The sequence below is a fragment of the Rhyacophila brunnea genome, unplaced genomic scaffold, assembly GCF_057557595.1.
Source record: "Rhyacophila brunnea isolate RB1 unplaced genomic scaffold, BYU_Rbru_1.0 scaffold_5, whole genome shotgun sequence".
In the NCBI taxonomy this organism is placed as follows: domain Eukaryota; kingdom Metazoa; phylum Arthropoda; class Insecta; order Trichoptera; family Rhyacophilidae; genus Rhyacophila; species Rhyacophila brunnea.
The window spans coordinates 22,172,701-22,192,404 of record NW_028233170.1 but is presented as its reverse complement, the minus strand read 5'-3'; the positions used below and the strand labels follow the sequence as shown (position 1 = coordinate 22,192,404).

General features: G+C 33.4%; 1 protein-coding gene across 1 annotated transcript; it reads left to right on the top strand.

The window, feature by feature from the left end:
- Window positions 1-4,101: 4,101 nt before the first annotated feature.
- Window positions 4,102-19,400, top strand: Atg4a (Autophagy-related 4a). The gene is made up of 9 exons (XM_085955277.1): window positions 4,102-4,359; window positions 4,437-4,632; window positions 6,467-6,613; window positions 6,822-6,901; window positions 8,426-8,601; window positions 8,710-8,844; window positions 8,975-9,073; window positions 11,309-11,477; window positions 17,656-19,400. The coding sequence occupies exons 1-9, from the start codon at window positions 4,239-4,241 to the stop codon at window positions 17,715-17,717; spliced, it is 1,185 nt and encodes a 394-aa protein (XP_085811403.1). The 5' UTR covers window positions 4,102-4,238; the 3' UTR covers window positions 17,718-19,400.
- The last annotated feature ends 304 nt before the right edge of the window (window positions 19,401-19,704 follow it).

The following is a 19,704-nucleotide window of genomic DNA, read 5'->3' as shown; positions in this document are numbered from 1 at the left end:
CACATTTTTTTTATACAGTACTTTTTATCATCTTTCGTGACTCCAATATCTAAGAAATGTGTTGTATGGATACATTACTAACAAGATGTATACCACTAAATCTAATTTAAATGCCATATCTGCTTCAATATAGATATCAGATATATCAGATAGGTACAGTTAAAAATACACCTGACAACTTCCAAAACTCGCGAATGACTGGCAAACATATTTGGATAAATTTTAAATTAGGTATGCACGTGTCATTGCTGTTCACCAAAAACATGATATCCAAGGACAACGGAAGTAAACTAGACATCGCGAACCCGACAAAAAAAGTCCTGTTAAAACTTTTATAGTACCTACCTGATAAATACATTTTGTTTCCAACCAGTGAGCTAATTTTTTTAATGGAAAGATATTTCCGTTATTACTAAGATTAGGTGGGTGGCTATTTCTATATACACCTAATGATTCTCCTCGATTTGCCGCCCTTTGGGTAACTGCCGCCCCCAAGCGACGCTTAATCTGCCTACCCCAACGGGACGTCACCGATACACAAGTAATAATAAAATTGTAAATTGTCAATCATCAAGTCGTGCATTTTGTTTATATTCAGACTAACGCTATAATAATGTATAGTATCGTTTGACAGCATTACTTACAATTTACATAATGGTCAATTTGAATACAGGGTATTATTATATATTCTTAAATATTGTCTTAAAAACACAAGAATTTGTTCAGTTTTTTACGCATACTGGTAGATAAGAACTTTTCTGAAATCATTGATTATAACTGTATCACTCATGGAGACCGTCGAATCAAGAAACGACCGTTGAAGAGGGATAAATCAAAAGTTGACCAACGGTCGCCCCTTGGATTGGCCGCCCGTGTGCCCGTGTGTATAATTATTATTACACATCTATTATAATCGAAAAATTATTCGGTGAGTCATCCAAAATAAGTTTTTGTAATTAATTTGGTAGGTAGGTAAATTCAGATGCTTCTAATAATAGTTTAATAAATAATTCATTTAAATTCATGCACGTCATGCCTTCTAACTACTGAACCAACGGGGTCGATCATAGCAACCCACCTTGAATGAGATGTGTGGAATCCCCGGTCTGGAAAGTGACATTGACGCCAGGGTTGACGTGGAAATAGACGAGGTGCTCCTGTCCGGGTTGAGGGGGACGCCTGTATCTGGCAGCAAGTCTCTGGGGCTCGAATCCTGGTCCGAACCCGAACGTGGCAACCATTCCTCGGACGGGGCCCCGCGAGCGCGATCCTTTCACGCCTCGAGGAGCCCCATCTCGCCTCACCTCCCTCTGCCTCGTCCTGAAGGGGCTCCACCCCACAGACACGGTTTGGCGGGACGTAATAATATTAGTTTCCTTTTGCCTCGATCACATGAATAAGTTGTCCATAGACTATGGCCATATTTTCGGAGACAAATTTTATTTTATAAGGATCCTTCCTTTTTAAAAATGCAATAGAGTTCAAAAGTATGTATTATGAATTGTTTATTAGATATAATTAGGTAAGTAGCTTTTTATGGATGTACAATAAAAATTGAGGGTAATTTTATGTATGTTTACAGATTTTTAAACAAAATTATGTGTTGTTTCGTATTATTAAAGAATATCATTTATTTTATAAAGCTTCAATAATTATAATATTGTATCGATCATCTTATTGTTTAGGTAAACTAATAATACCCTTGGTTCCTGTTTCAGAAATAAAATAAATGTTCCTTATGTAAAAGGTAATAATTTAATCTAATTGATAGAATCTTTACACCACGATAATTTACGCTATATTTTATAAAAAAGCTTTAAAGGTGTCTATGAATTATTATAGCACATTTAATTTGAGTAGTATTATATTGGTGGGCATTTATAATAATGTATTGTTCATTGTTTTTGTGAACACGAGAACACCTACTTTTTAAATAATGGTAGGTATTTAATTTACCTATTCATACTTTAACACGAACTTAGTTTAGAGGCAGCTTTGATATTTTAGTCCTATAGTTCGTTAAGTAGGTGAGTAATATTGGCGTAGGTATTTAAAATATGTATCTACCTATTATTATTTAATTTTTTGAATAACTGTGTTATTATTTTGAAGAGATAATATTCAAACGTATTAACATTGAACTAGTATAACCGAGATCACTGCAACTTATAGTTTTTATTAAATAAACAGTCATTCCCAAACTTTTTACGGTAAATTTACTTCAATAGCAATACATTTTATTACAAAACTTCTTAAATTCTAATAGTATTTTGACCATAATAATTGACACTTTTATCATTTTTGTTGGTAATGCAGATAGACGGTAATGTAGTCATGGAATCAACACCATAACATGGATATCAGCATATGAACCTTTTAAACCATTTATCTCGTGCTAAAGAAGGTTTGTCATGGATTTTTATGATAATTTCACCAAAACATACGGTACAATTTTGACAGATCCGCCCACATGACAGCTAACTGACAGCTGGAGGGAAAACAAAGCCTATTTCAGTAATAATTCAATCGTAAAGACTGAATTTAGTAATGAAATATCGATTATACATTTGTTTGACTCAACACAACTCCATGAGCACAATGCGTCATTCAGTATTGTTAAATCTCAAAGAAGTGAGAATGAAAACAAGCGGCGAATTTTCCGCGCCGCCATGTTTATTGATTACCTACACTCTTCAGCGCTGAAACCAGAGAGAGGACGACATTCCGTTCTATTTAAAGTTCAAAGTTCAATATAAATATGTATTTTGTGAAATGCAGTAGGTATAGTATTTAAATGTATTGTAGTTACTACTAGTTTAATTAGGTAGGTTGTTTTAATAGGTGGGTAATTCAAATTTAGTTGATAGTTGCAGGGCCGCACCAAGGACGAACGCCGCCCGGTTGTCAACCCAAAATTGCCCCCCTCCAATATTATTCTCATCTAAATAGTAATATTATAAAATTACCATGTTGTCATTTTTTTATTACAATGTTTAATAACAACACCCCACCCTGGCTTCATGCGTAGCTGGACAATTACTGCTTCGCGCTAGATATACAATAATATTATGTACAATGTACATCATCCAAAGTCATCACTCGTCATACACCGAGATAATAATTGGCCTTAGTATTATGACTAGGTACCCACATAAGCCGAAACTAGTGTCAACCATTGATATAGGTACTTACCTAATACAATAGATTTCAAGCTTAGAACAGTTTGTTCTCTAGGAAAACGATCTTTTTATACATAAAATACATTAAATTTAGACATTTATGGATATAAATCTTAACTAGGTACCTATACATTCGAGAGAACCTATCAAACTACAATTCCATGAAAAAAATTATTTGAAATAAAGGAGAACATTTTGTAAAGCATATAAAAGTGTACCTATTAGAAGTTTTGAAAAAGAAGGTTGAAAAAATGTTATACCAACCATCCAACCTCTTTGAATGTACCTATTGTAATAAATTGTATATTACAATATTATATTTTGCGACTGTATGAGGAGATTGGACAATCTTTTTTTGATATTTCGCGTAAGGCACGTTCCTAAATATTATAGATGACATTTCCCAATAATAAACAATTAGTATTAAAACATTATTTTGTACATCCTTTGATGGGCTCTCCACCTAGTGAAATAAAAATATGAAAGCTTTCGAGCCTCGTTAGATGTAATACCTATCTCTTTCAATTACATTATCTTTAAATTGAAAAAATATTATTTTGAATGTTTTTAAAGACCTATTAATTTATTTTAAAAATAAAAACTTTTTAGCGTAAAATGTCAATCAAACCCAGTGATTCCATCACGTAGTATTATGGTCACTACAACCCTTTAATTTTGTACCTCACCCAAAGAGATTAGATGTCTTTGACCTCACTCAATTTAACAAAATGTATTATTATATTTTGGAAGCCTTGTCACTTAAGTGTTTCAAAAATATTTACATTATTTATTATATTATAATACATAATTATTATGTACTCCATTCCAGAATTTAATTTCCGATATTACGAAAGACGTAAGTCAGAAGCTTTATCGATTCGTTCATGTATTCCTAGTAAATTAAAAACAAATATTTTTTCTTAGTCTATGGTTTTGGGCGACATGTGTGTTTTGTCAACAGCTGACTGTCACCCAGACCAAAATAATATCATCGTTTGTAAATCGTACGACAGATCTGGACGTTAATATCACTGCAAGAGTAAAAATAATGATACCATAATGGAAGCAATATTCGACCTACCTTATTTAAGCAACGACGCAAATATCGCTCTACCAAATGATATTCCCCAGACAAAGGAGCCTGTATGGATATTGGGAAAAAAATATAACGTCGTACAAGGTTGGTTGACAAAGGTCATTGAATAGATTTTTTGTCAATTTTTCCGTTGTGTGACACTGTTTTTGTTTATTCCACAGAACTTGATAGGATCCGACGTGATATAACATCTATAATATGGTTGACATATCGAAAAGGTTTTGTCCCTATTGGAGATGAAGGTCTTACCACTGACAAGGGATGGGGATGTATGTTGAGATGTGGACAAATGGTTCTTGCCCAAGCCCTGGTTAAAACACACATGTCCAATGATTGGTGTTGGACCCCAGAAACACGGTAATAAAATTGAACTATATTGTAAACGAAAAGGTCGTTGATATCAAATACCTGTTCAATTTGTTTAGTAGTTTATTATAGAATTAGCATAGTAATTGAATCATCCCTTCTAATAGAGCCACATTCATCCATTTGTACTCTCTTTTTTATCACCACCGAGCAGTGGCGAAGGGTGACTTTTGGAAATTGGTAGGCTGTGGAGAAAGCACACATGTTAGATATATTTACGGGAAATAAGAAGATAATCCGATATTACTACTGATGAATAGGTAGGTACAGAAAAATCGATGAAATTTCAAAAGCTCACTGATGGTATAAAATTAAGCAATTTGAATTATGTATGTATTTTCCTAAACATGTATAAACGCAAGATATGCTCAAAATATATTGTCATCTTTGAAAAAATCCATTGTTGTGTATCTGTTCCATGACAATTTATAATTTAACCCGTAAAACTAGACATTCTAAAATACTTAAGTATATATTTAAAACCCAGACTTAGGTACAATATCATATTATTTCAACTGACATAACTGACTGAATAAATTGTCTTAGTCTATGAATGAACTAAATGACAAATAAAAATCACGAGATAAATTATTTTGTATTTTTAACAACAATCAATATTATATGTGATTGAATCCCATAGAAATTATTTTTTTAAATTATCTTATTAAATATTTTGAATAAATGTGCACTTACACAATTATGTAAGCGCTCCTTAAATAGCTTAACGATTTGTATGGGCCGTCGCAGACGTCTTGAAATTATGAGAAACAATCTTCATCTAAAAAAAATTTCGATTCACGCAAACATAATCCATACAATATGTGAAGCGAAACGAGATGTCGCTTATTTTTTTAAACTTTCGAGACATGCCATAAATGTTGCTTATTGAAATAGGGGAAAAGATTGTAAAATTATTATGATAATTATACGATAGATGTTGGGCATATTGAATGATATATTATTATGTGATTATATTATTTAATATGTCAATATAATAAAAAATATTTTTCGTAAGAAGGTAGGCTTTCTAATAATCGCCTAGTATGGAGTCTTCGCCACTGCCAACGAATGATACATTTAAAAGGGTAAACAATGTTTTATGAAACTGGATAATTATATGTCGCAAACAAGAAGCTTTAAGTGTAAACAAGTGCAAAGGCTTCGTCCAAGTTCTCTGTTAATAGTTTTTATAATCATTATAATGTCCAATTGAAAAGTTTAATTTTATCTAGGTAGGAAATTTCACTATTAATGACACTGATAGTGCTGAATTACTGGAATGGGAAACTCGGAAACAAAAAAGACATGAAAATCGCAATACATACAGAAAATAGACAATTCTCATTAGATAGTGTATTGAAGTGTACACGTGTATGAATGCGAAAGCCAGCTGATTTTCAAACAACTCTGTTTTTATGATTTTTTGTAAACTGTTTCTGGTGTCGATAAATGCTTGATTTAACACCACACGCCATATGTACATTTTACAACCTAGATGTCTTTTAAAAAGTGCTAGATCTGCCAAGAAAAATGCTAATGACAACGCTGCTCATAATAAATACCCTGGGATCGCAAACTAAAGACGTGGATACCATAGCATACACCAATATGTTGCGTTTAAGTATTGCGCACAATACATCATCGTAGAATTGAGAAGAACGAGTGTGAAGTATGAAGAATTTTGAAGTGGCTAATGAAGAGTAACAGTGTAATGAATGGTGTTAGCTTGAGAACACCAAGGTTTTATCCAGACTGTGGTGTTAATGATGCTGAATTATATTTTTAAATCTGTTCTTTACTGTAATTTATGTTTATTAATTTTTAGAGACCCGACTTATTTAAAAGTCGTTCACAAATTTGAAGAGCGCCGTCAGGCGCCATTTTCCATTCACCAAATAGCTCTTATGGGGGCCAGTGAAGGTAAAGAGGTCGGACAATGGTTTGGCCCCAACACGGTTGCTCAAGTTCTCAAGTAAGTTAATATCTCATTTTAACAATCTTGATATTTTTCATTGAATTCTAGCTTTTTATTTATCTACTGTTCATGTACATTTCTATCTTGAATTCAGATTATTGATGATGTCACCACAATAATTGTGACGAATCACTCAATATCAATGACAACATGATATGTAGCAATGTAGGGCTGATACATAATCTGTTTTATTATTCTTTTTAAGGAAATTGGTGGTTTACGATAATTGGAGCTCATTGCTCATTCATGTTGCACTGGATAATACAATAGTAAAAAACGATATTAGTAAGTATTCAAAAATAATCAATAGGTGTTATTTGAAAGATGAATATCGATAATGATCAATTGACTACTCGTAACCAAATTTCATGTTAAGCTAGTCTACCGATTCCCAACTGGATTCTGTGAGGTATGTCAGGGACTCAACGAGAATTCGTAAAAGCTACACCTTGAAACCAATTTGGTAATAGAGTAAAAAATGGTTTAACGTGGCATTGAAGTGTTTTTAAGTTTAATGTAAAAATCGAGAAATCCATTGTCGATAATGACCGTCGCTACATACTACATATTGTTCATTTTGTTTCTGTCAAAGCGCTTAAAATTTGCATTTATAGTTACAGCAATAATGATTTATTGCTACACTTGCCCTAAAGGTTTAGACAAAAAAAAGCTAAAAGCTTGCTAAAAGAACTAGCTTATCAAAATTTTCGCCTGCGGCACTAATCTACTGTACTGGTAGACCAGGAATAACAGAATTAATGGGAACTGAAATACCTAACGGGTATGGAGTAACAGGCAACCAATCTCGACTGTGGAAGAATATGAGATAAACTTTAACACGTGTCAAGAATACTTCATTCTAAGCTTGTCGCTCGTTCTGATAACTGCTCTCGATTTATGCACTGACGCTCATTCAAAATTGTTGTATTTGAAGGTTGCAACACACTCTATTGCACGTCTATAATGTGTGTTTCATTTTCGTAGGTCACTCACACATTCAAAACCCTGTTTCAAAATGTACTGTATAGTGTGTAGGGTATAGCTTATCTGAATTCTATTTATTAATCTGTTCTGTGAGCAAGACGCAACGCTTTTAATCTATTTTTATAGGCACTTTGCTTCAATGCCACTGCCTACTGCTTTACACATCTATTTTATAGTTTTACTATTTGGACTTTAATTCGTGTCAGCCAGGTAAGGAAACCCCTTTCCTCTAAGATGGCGTTATAAATTATTTATAATATATCTTTTACATTACGTATTATTACGTTGTACTCATAAGCACTTAAAATAAGTTAACTATAACTCTAAAAATATCCTAAGGGTTCCTCTAAACCAAAAAGATTGGGGATCCCCGAGCCAGTCATTCAAACTTGGCGACAGACAACACTATTGTATTGAGACATGGTGTCATGGCACCAGCAAGTCCAATAGTGTTATCTGTCTCTGTCACCAGATTCCAATGGCTAGCTTTAGTACCTATTTTATTCAGTTCTAATGCTTCCCTGTACAATAGTGAAAATGTTGATTACGAGTAGTCAGTTTTAAAACGAAATTGGGTTACATAATATAGTCAATTAATAAATATCAATTATTCATTTATTACATTATATATATGTCTTGATTTATCTGTCTGTAACGTAGCCCAACATAGCACAGGACAGACACACACATACACTCTCTATCTGCCTTTGCATTAACTATTCGCATTGAGCGCATCTACGATAATGTTGACACGTAGCACTGGCACCTGATAGTTTTTTCTATTTTATAATAATATGTAATTTGAAATTGTTTTTGCTTAAACAGAGCAACTGTGCATATCTCGGAAAGAAGTGAAAAAAATGAGAAGCAAAGATGATAAGAAAGCAAAGAAAAGCAGTGAACCCAAACAGTTTGTCGAAGAGTGGAAACCTTTACTCCTGATCATCCCTTTGAGACTCGGTCTGAGTGTTATAAATCCAATTTATGTCAATGGGCTTAAGGTGATTTATGTTTTCTTTATAATAACCATTACATTTGCGTGTAAATATTTTGCCTAAAACTTATATTGTTTCCGTTAATAACGTATTTAAATTATCTTGTTGTTCTAGATGTGTTTTTGCTTACCTCAATCTCTTGGTGTAATCGGTGGCAAACCAAATCAAGCACTGTATCTCATTGGTTGTGTTGAAGAAGAAGTCCTTTATTTAGACCCACACACGACTCAAAGAGCTGGTTACATAGAGGTAAATTAAGTTTTTTTTGTAACTCGATACATAATCTCTCGGTTTATATAAATCCCCTCCATAAATTTCCCCTGTATCAAATTGTTTATACATAATTTAACTTAATCACAATAATTATTATTTGTTGCAGAAAAAAACAACAGATGATGAAACAGAGATGGATTCAACTTATCATTGTAAATATGCCTCCCGGATTCCTATACTGGACATGGATCCATCAGTAGCTGTTGTGAGTGTCTATCCCATTTAATAAAATGTAGTATGACTCAAAGGCTATACTTTTATTCTTCAATAGTATTAGTTCAATGCCATTTACTGAAAAATAATATTACATTGGATATCGATAATCGCTAACGGCAGTGTGTTGTTCTACAGCAGCGTATCCTAACTGGTATTCCGCGGAAACCAAGGGACTATAATACAATCGAAATTTGAAGAATTCATGGTACACTTCGTGCAGCTTATTTTTTTTTTGACCATGTCCAATCCCAATAAGATCATTTCGCACCATCGCAACTAAAAAGTCCAAATCTACGCGTTTTGAGTTAATTACTACGTTTCATTGTCTATCGTTCATAGTATATGTACCGAAAATTTCATATCTCTAAGTCATCAAATTCAAGTCAAAACCTCATTCAATATCTAAACATATTTCAAAAACACAGTACAAAAATGCGAAAGGTAAAAACTTCAAAGCTGATTTTCTCTGTTTGACGTTTTTTGGATTGTGGCAGTTTAGTTGCGATGGTGCGATTTATGGGCCTCCACAGAGAGGAGGTTTTGTATCAACAGATTTTTGTTTTTATGAAAAATGGAAGTTAGCCACTTGCTCAACCTATCAAGTCCATACTGTGACTTCAAACATAGATTGAAAAACAATATGTGTATATACCAGACCCAGGATTTGAACCTGGGACCCATCACATTATAAGCCGACGTGTATGCTGGTCAGCCAACGTGGGCGTTAATATACGTGAAATAAAATAGCTACCTTTTTTTACTATTCATAGAATTCATGGAATAAATTAGTGTATGAAAATGTTACTTTTCATCATAATTTAAGAGTAGCTGACGACCCTCTAGAAATCATGCGATCCATGGGATGGGAACCGATGATTTAAATTTATTCGTAATAGTGATAATATTTTTTTCCATTTTGTAATGCATACCTACAAAGGATTTTGAAAGTTTTTCTGTCCCAAAAATGATAATAAACTAAGAATCTGATACTATAATTATTGTTTAATTGAGAGAAGACCTTATTAAATTTAATTGGGAAACGCCGCTCCACAAGATTTAGAATAGAATAAATCAGTGGATAGAACAAAAGTCAATATTTTATAAAGTCGCTTTTGTCTTCTGTTCAAAACATGGGCATCAGCGTGTAGACTCAAAATAGATGCTTAATTTATCATCTCGTCTACGTTAAGCTCCCAACATATTATGATGTCTAGCCAGTGCAACAAGTCGCAATGTCATAAATTTGCAATATCCCATCAGTGCTTTTAACCGTAGCCTGCCTGGGTTTAAAGAAAGCAGACAGGGAAAGGTTGTGTCAGTGGTGAGGTAATATGTACCTCCTTGACTCTCATTCATGTCTTAGCAGAGTATGAGGCACCGAGTTGGTCTAAGCGATTTTGCTGCAAGCTGCAAATATGGCACAGCATCGACCTTCGGCCACTTACGCACCTCCCTTCTCTTGTCAACACATTAGCCGGAGTGTCTCACATATTTACCATTCACCCGTTCACCTTACGTCACTTTATTACTTTTGCAGCAGAATCCTCGCTTGCTTTCTTCATATCTAGACAGTCTATTAAGACTTGGGTGGAAGAAAACACTGGTGGGATGTTTAGCTTCAAGACGTTGCGACCCATTGTTGCACCAGTTAGTCGTCCCGATAGACAGAATTTTTTAGTCTTCTCAGTAAGCTACACTAAATAATTTGTTTCCTAATTGATGGTTTATTATGGCCCTCGTAGTCCTGTGCGTAAGGCATTGGCCTTTCATCCGGAGGCTTCGGGCCCGATTCCCGAGGTCTTTCGGATTTTCGAGGTCACAATATATCATCTGATTTTCTCAAAACCTGGGAGTTTGTGATTGTTTTACTTTTATTACTACACTACTGTCATTGGGCCTCAAGGCTTGTGCCTGTTGTAGTGCTAAAAAGAATATGTATATCATGGGGTTACTGTCAAGAGTTGGTAAGTCTTAAAATCATGTAATGGAGTAATTGCAATTTGAAGTTTGACATTCCCTCTAAAATTAGGCATACTGCTAATTTATTTGTGCATGTTCTTGGATGACCTTGATACATATTTATATAAAGACACATAATCTGTTATTAACTATCACCTGAATTATCGACTTACCAACTTTTGGCAGCAACTCCGCGATAATATATTATTCAATATATTGCTCCAATACTCGAGAGGTTTCATAATAACTTAATTTCTATTTTCAGTGCTTCTTATGCAGAACTCAAGCTGAATTCGAAAAATTATGCCAAGATTTTGAAAATGGACTAATGAAAGAGAGTCAACCACTATTTGAAATTTGTCAAGAGCGTCCTAAGCATTGGGGTCCAAACAATACAGATTTAGAACAAGAATTGGGAGCAAGAGCACTCGATGGTTTGTTCTTTTAGCAAAATTATTTATCAAATAGACATTGCGGTATTCCATTTTCATTTAATATTGCTTGTGGTAATCATGTTTTTTTTTACTTTATATCAGAGGTCAGCACCGTGCCCAGAATCCATACCTATTTATGAAATGACAGGTGAAACAGAGTATTTTAAATAAAATTGTCCCATATGGTATGTCACAATTATATACGTCGGTCCTTTTCTAACGCATGTTACAGTATTGCATAAGTCAATGAAGGAATAAGACAGAGATACGTATTGATGAACCAATTTGCAAACTCGAGTGTCAACACATGATTCATAACAGATAAGACGGAGTAAGAACAAAAAGTAATCAAACCACAAAATTTATTTGTGTCCTTGATTATTAATATAACTGCAAAATTCTTAAAGTAAAAAATTAAATTTGTCTGAACAAAACAGCACTGGACCCGAGTATAGGTGTGGAAAACGTAACTTTTTCAGTCAAAAAAGCGAAATTATCTTATTTAAAACATATTCGCAAGTATTTGATATTCAATATACGTACTTGTTGTACCATACAACTTATGTAGTTGCACTAAAAGCCGGCTGACACGAACATGTTCAACTCGAAAATTGACCTAAATAAAAAATGTTTGTCAAAATAATTGCTTATTATCATCATATAAAACAGTAGTTGACTTGTTTACGAAATTTTCAATCTAGAAAAGAATATAGGTAAGTAACAATGCCGCTAATACTTTTCGTTTTTATACTGCATACTCTTGACTTTAGTTAGGTACTAATAAAAATAATGTACGGCAACTAAAAAAGCTGTAGCAGTAGCTCATTGAACATTAAATTTGATGAAACAACTTTACGAGCTCAAATAGTTATGCTAACCTAGAAATTGCCCACAGAATTTTCAGTAAAAAAATCATTCCGTTTGCAAGTGTTTAGTGGAGAGGGAAACACTGAGGTTGACAGTATTAGATGATTAGTGAGCGATCGAAACACACTTCTTTTAGATTCAATTAAATTTGTCATTATTCCATCACGTTAATATGATTTTAATTACTTATTCCGTGTGTTTTCTGTATAATGTTTTATTTCTGAGGAACATAATATTATTTAATTATAATAGATAGGTATACTAAAATAATTATTACAAGTATACAAAATACCATAATTAAACATCATAAAATAGTTACCAAACAAATATGTATTTGAACATTATATTATTTAGAAGAACACTAACTGAGAGAGTATATCACAACCAATAGAAAAAACTTTCTTTGAAAAAAAGTAAGCCAACCGGTCGGGAATCGAACCCGGCATCTCCAACGGGTAAACGCCCCAAACTAGTCGCATTCAGCCATTATGCTACGGAAGACATACTAATGACGACAAATATTTAAGCTATTGGCTATTAAATACCTACCACTCAGCGCTCTTCGAAATCATGTTACTTCGGCAATCGATTTTTGTTTATTAAATCAAAGTAGGTAGTTATTTTACTATTACAACGATTACTAACCGACGTCTAGGAATTTCTCCAATATTTTTTAAGCAACTTCTTGTACTTGCTAATAATTTTTAATTAACTATTTCTTTTATTCAAACGAATAATTCACAAGATTTAAGAATATATCATTCTGATTATTGAACATTATATTATTTAGAAGAACACTAACTGAGAGAGTATATCACAACCAATAGAAAAAACTTTCTTTGAAAAAAAAGTAAGCCAACCGGTCGGGAATCGAACCCGGCATCTCCAACGGGTAAACGCCCCAAACTAGTCGCATTCAGCCATTATGCTACGGAAGACATACTAATGACGACAAATATTTAAGCTATTGGCTATTAAATACCTACCACTCAGCGCTCTTCGAAATCATGTTACTTCGGCAATCGATTTTTGTTTATTAAATCAAAGTAGGTAGTTATTTTACTATTACAACGATTACTAACCGACGTCTAGGAATTTCTCCAATATTTTTTAAGCAACTTCTTGTACTTGCTAATAATTTTTAATTAACTATTTCTTTTATTCAAACGAATAATTCACAAGATTTAAGAATATATCATTCTGATTATTGAACATTATATTATTTAGAAGAACACTAACTGAGAGAGTATATCACAACCAATAGAAAAAACTTTCTTTGAAAAAAAGTAAGCCAACCGGTCGGGAATCGAACCCGGCATCTCCAACGGGTAAACGCCCCAAACTAGTCGCATTCAGCCATTATGCTACGGAAGACATACTAATGACGACAAATATTTAAGCTATTGGCTATTAAATACCTACCACTCAGCGCAGGTAGTTATTTGTCGTCATTAGTATGTCTTCCGTAGCATAATGGCTGAATGCGACTAGTTTGGGGCGTTTACCCGTTGGAGATGCCGGGTTCGATTCCCGACCGGTTGGCTTACTTTTTTTCAAAGAAAGTTTTTTCTATTGGTTGTGATATACTCTCTCAGTTAGTGTTCTTCTAAATAATATAATGTTCAATAATCAGAATGATATATTCTTAAATCTTGTGAATTATTCGTTTGAATAAAAGAAATAGTTAATTAAAAATTATTAGCAAGTACAAGAAGTTGCTTAAAAAATATTGGAGAAATTCCTAGACGTCGGTTAGTAATCGTTGTAATAGTAAAATAACTACCTACTTTGATTTAATAAACAAAAATCGATTGCCGAAGTAACATGATTTCGAAGAGCGCTGAGTGGTAGGTATTTAATAGCCAATAGCTTAAATATTTGTCGTCATTAGTATGTCTTCCGTAGCATAATGGCTGAATGCGACTAGTTTGGGGCGTTTACCCGTTGGAGATGCCGGGTTCGATTCCCGACCGGTTGGCTTACTTTTTTTCAAAGAAAGTTTTTTCTATTGGTTGTGATATACTCTCTCAGTTAGTGTTCTTCTAAATAATATAATGTTCAATAATCAGAATGATATATTCTTAAATCTTGTGAATTATTCGTTTGAATAAAAGAAATAGTTAATTAAAAATTATTAGCAAGTACAAGAAGTTGCTTAAAAAATATTGGAGAAATTCCTAGACGTCGGTTAGTAATCGTTGTAATAGTAAAATAACTACCTACTTTGATTTAATAAACAAAAATCGATTGCCGAAGTAACATGATTTCGAAGAGCGCTGAGTGGTAGGTATTTAATAGCCAATAGCTTAAATATTTGTCGTCATTAGTATGTCTTCCGTAGCATAATGGCTGAATGCGACTAGTTTGGGGCGTTTACCCGTTGGAGATGCCGGGTTCGATTCCCGACCGGTTGGCTTACTTTTTTTCAAAGAAAGTTTTTTCTATTGGTTGTGATATACTCTCTCAGTTAGTGTTCTTCTAAATAATATAATGTTCAATAATCAGAATGATATATTCTTAAATCTTGTGAATTATTCGTTTGAATAAAAGAAATAGTTAATTAAAAAATATGTATTTATTAGTTAACACATTTTTTTTGTATATTGTTGCCAGGCATATTCATTTTTTATGAGTAAGTCATAAAATTTAAGGTAGGTTAGGAACAATAGTGGTATTGTTCTTCCCTTAAGTTGAAATTAGGGTGTCCCCCCAGTGCAAAAATATATTCTTTGTAAGCAGTTGTGTTACAAGTTAATTCGGTGTATGTATTTATACTACCGCATGTTACATAATCATTTCAATCAAAAATCATTTGACTGTCCGTGTTTCTATTGAATTTAAGTAAAATGAGTAGCCAAAAAAATGTAAAACAGCTCCGAATTTCGTGATTATAAAGAGTCTTGGAAAAATTCGTATTTCTCCATTGAACGCGAAAACAATATAATCTGTTTAAAAATGTACATTAACAGTTCTTTTAGGGAGCGCGTTCTAAAAAATCATTACACAAAAAGGCACGCAGAATACGATAACTTTCAAGGACAAGAGAGAAAGAATAAAATTATAAATAATATGACGCAAAGCCTTCCTGGTCAAAATTTACAAAGTGACAGTGTAAACGCAAATGTGAAACTTAGTTATTTAATATCATACAGAATCGCTAAACATTTAAAAGCTTACTCTGAAGGGGAGTTCATCAAAGAGTGCGTACGCGATGTCATTGTGTTTTGTGTCCCAAGAAAAGTGTTGATGTTACTAACATAGCCCTATCGGCTCGAACCGTATCCCGACGAATAACAGACATTTCCGTTAATATTGCCACCACATTAAAACAGTTAATATCTCAATTTTAATATTTTTCATTAGCTTTTGATGAAAGCACGGATATAACGAATACTGCTCAGTTATTGATATTTGTTCGGGGAATCGACATAGATTTTAATATCACAGAAGAGATGTTAAAATTATGCCACATGAAGAATACCACTACTGGAGAGGACATATTTAAAGAAATTCGGACGGCCATGACCGAATTTGGTCTATCATATAATAAATTGAGTGGAATTTGCATAGACGGAGCACCATCGATGATAGGGATAAATAAAGGTGTTATTGCTCTATTAAAATCGGACATGATCCCATTGCAACATACACCAACAACATGTGTGGTCCAAATCAATCAAATTTAGTAATGTAATATCTGTTGTAGTAAAATGCATAAATTTCATCAAATCGCGGTCGCTGAACCACCGTCAATTTAAAGAATTACTAGCTGACGTCGCATCGGAATTCTCTGATTTAAAACACTACACCGAAGTTAGGTGGCTCTCGAAGGCATCAATGCTTCGAAGATTTTTTGCACTCAAAGATGAGATAAAAATATTTATGGAAATGAAAGAGAGTCCTGCTGCTGAGTTGGAAGATAAACATTTTATTGTAGATCTTGCATTTCTTGTCGATATTACGAATCATTTGTACAATTTGAATTCAAAACTACAAAATCAAGATGTGAGTCAACTTTACGCACACATACGGTCATTTAAAAATAAACTATTTCTATGGATAGCATAGCTTAAAGTAAATAACACTTCCCATTTCCCCACCCTGTCTAAATACAGTGGATTCAGTTGTGATTCGTCCTCTCAGGAGTTGCAAGATTTGTATAGTGATATTGAAAAAAGGTTTGAAGATTTCAGAAAGAAAGGTATTTATATTGACGTTTATTCATCTCCATTTTGTATCAATATTGAAACTGCCCCGGAGATATGTCAAATGGATATTTTAGGCATAAAAGAACGTCAAGATCTCAAACTAAAATTTATGGAATCATCGATGTAAGAATTTTACAAAACAGTTTTAAAACGTAATGAGTTTCCCATTTTGAGTAACCATGCTAAAAAAATTCTCTCACTTTTTGGTAGTACATATGGATGTGAACAAACATTTGCGTCGATGAAATTTATTACATCGAAATATAGATCCAAACTAAGTGATTATAGTTTAGAATCAAATTTACGCATTGCTACAACAACCATTCCAGTACAATTTGAAACTTTAGGTTAGGTTTAGGTCATTTAGGACAATAAACTGGACTTTGTGTACCATCATTTTAATGTGTTAAAAATTGTATTGGTCTTAGTTAAGTGCATCTTTGAATGAAATAGGAGTGGGATTAGAGTGGTCAGACTCTTCTTAGATTGTTCGAAAAATCGGGATCGCAAATTATATAAGTAAGATATTATTGTGTCATATTGTTTAATTTCGTGTGGTCACCAGAGTGACTATTAGTTCCTGTGTAGATTGGTCTATTTCAAGATGCGAAGCGTTAAAAATACTCTCTTCTATACTTTAGGGTCCTAATAGTTGGGCATGGTGCCGCCCTGCTTTATATAATTGCATTGCATTACTTACTTAATTCACCCTGCCACACTTCCGCATCGAATCACCACCCACCATATTAGACCTTCAAGATGCTGCAAGGTAAGAAAGGGTTAGGCACGATGACGTAACATATGGGACTGTTCTTCAGTGGTGTTGTCGTCACACTCTCGATTGGTATCTGCAGTACATGCCCCAGCCATATGAAACGCCTTTCCATGAAGATATCCGTCACCAAAGACAGACGCGTCTACTCATGAACTCTAGTGTTCGTGACCTGGCCGCACCAATGTACTCCTACGATTCAGTTGAGATGTCAATTCTAAAAACTCAAATGCCGGGACCTTATTAAATGTCACTAATTTTTTGTTAATAGCTAATAAATGTAACTTGAGTTTGCATTAAAAGTGTAATAAAATATCTTGTTTTATTTCAGATTTTGATGACATAGACAGACATTTCGACGATTCAGATGAGGAGTTTGAAATTCTTTGCTAAGAGTCCGAAAGCTTGTGAATAGATGTTACCATATATACATATGGCCGTATGTATGAGATTCCCAAATTCTTTATAAGCTATTTAACCGATTTTCCACCATATAGCGTACAGCACTGTTTGTGACGTAAGCAATGTGACGTCACACATCATTCAAAGTGGCTGCTTCATCTGTCACTTTCAAATGTCATTTTTATAATGCATTCATTACAAAAAACGTTTGCTTGAGGCCCTCGTTCATTTTGTAGACTCTGTAAAACATTTGCGAACTTTAAAAACAGTTTCTAGTCGTGCTGTTTACAAAATACGTATAATTTTGATCCATAGTCTATAATCTAGATAGTAGGTAGCTGATACAATGCTCTCGTATTTCGCTTACATCAAAAAACGCAGTATTTCTCATGGAGAGATAAGATGGATTTACGTAAGATTAAGATAAAATACCTCCGTTAAACAACCGCAAAGATAGGTACCTACTGCTCTGTCTGGCATTAATATATGCAATTGGAAGAATTGGAAGCATTCTGCATTCTTTCAAAATATTATGGTACCTACCTACCTAGTTAATTGTAAGATAACTGTAATAAACAAGGCTAAACTCTCAAAACACACTGGTAACATCAATAGTGTCATACGGTGATTGGTATAAATGATAAAATTATACAGAGATCATTACATATTATTATCTAAATCCATTTTCATTTCTGTCATTAATTTATTCTTATTCCGTTTTGACATCTCATAATAGAAGTGAATGAAGTGAAGTTAGTCATAATATAACTGTTTGTATTGCCACCAAATGGAAGTGTTTACTGGGAATACTCTATCCTTTCGTACAGTAGAATTATCGTAGTAGTTCATAATAATTATTCATTTATGATTATTAAATTTATATGGTACCGTTCGCACACTTTCAGACACATTTACAATTTAAAAATTTTAAATTAATGATCGGGGAATGAAATTTTATAAGTTTGCCATTATATGGACGCCATGATACATTATGACGTCACATCGTGACGTCACTAAACAACGGATTACATTTGCACTCATGCATGCAAATGAGCAGTATTTAGCCTATAAAGTATTTGGGAATCTCATGCATACGACCCATAGTTACTAATATCAACAATATTTTAACTTTTTATATTGGAAAATGAAACCTGAAAAATTGCGGTTGCAATATTATTTTAGCTTGTAAGCTTTAAGTGTTTTAAAATTATTATATTGTAAATAGAACAATTAATTACTATCCGTTTTTGTACATTTTTCATAAAACATCGTCTACCTACCATTCATCAATAATTTAATGGCCCATTGTCAATATTTAGAAATAAAATGCAATATCATGTAACATGTATGGACCTCAGAAATAAGTGCAATAAGCAAAGAAATAATTTAAACTGATGTCCTTCAGATTGTCATTAATTCGTATGAAAGTTTTTCTATTTGATCTTAAAAGTTAAATCTAATTGATATTAAAAATACAAGGGGTCTTTTAAAATGTCAGCTTACTGTAAAATATCTCTTTGATGAAGTATCGACAAAATGAAGCTTGTGATAATATCCATGAAATATAATAACCTAGTTTTTCATATCATTTCTGAATTACCGCAATTAAGTAGGTATTTATATATTGTTGATGTTCATGTAAAAGTTTTAACTTATATAAAGCGAATGACTTAGAAAAAAAATGCTTAAATGGCCTAATGTTAATAAATGGCATAAAATAGTACACCAGCAGATCTATTCCAACTACATAACTCCATAACACCAACATGTTAAAGATGTGTTCTGTGTGCAAAACAGTTACCTCCTGTTATCTAAAAGGCAGTTGGTACCCGTGTTTCGTTCGAAGTTTGAACTTGTGGTTACTCAGTGTGATATTACTAACATCACACTAAAATGACAGCTCGAACGGTTATCTAATTAATACACCTGGTTGAACGACCGTTAAAAGTGTTATTTCATACTAAACGCATAGAATACA

Bases quoted from the DNA above. Each gene is read 5' to 3' on its own strand.
- Atg4a (XM_085955277.1), top strand. From the start codon at position 4,239: ATGGAAGCAATATTCGACCTACCTTATTTAAGCAACGACGCAAATATC. The intron at 6,614-6,821 runs GTAAGTTAATAT...ATTCTTTTTAAG, and splicing joins ACGGTTGCTCAAGTTCTCAA to GAAATTGGTGGTTTACGATA. The intron at 6,902-8,425 runs GTAAGTATTCAA...TTGCTTAAACAG, and splicing joins AATAGTAAAAAACGATATTA to AGCAACTGTGCATATCTCGG.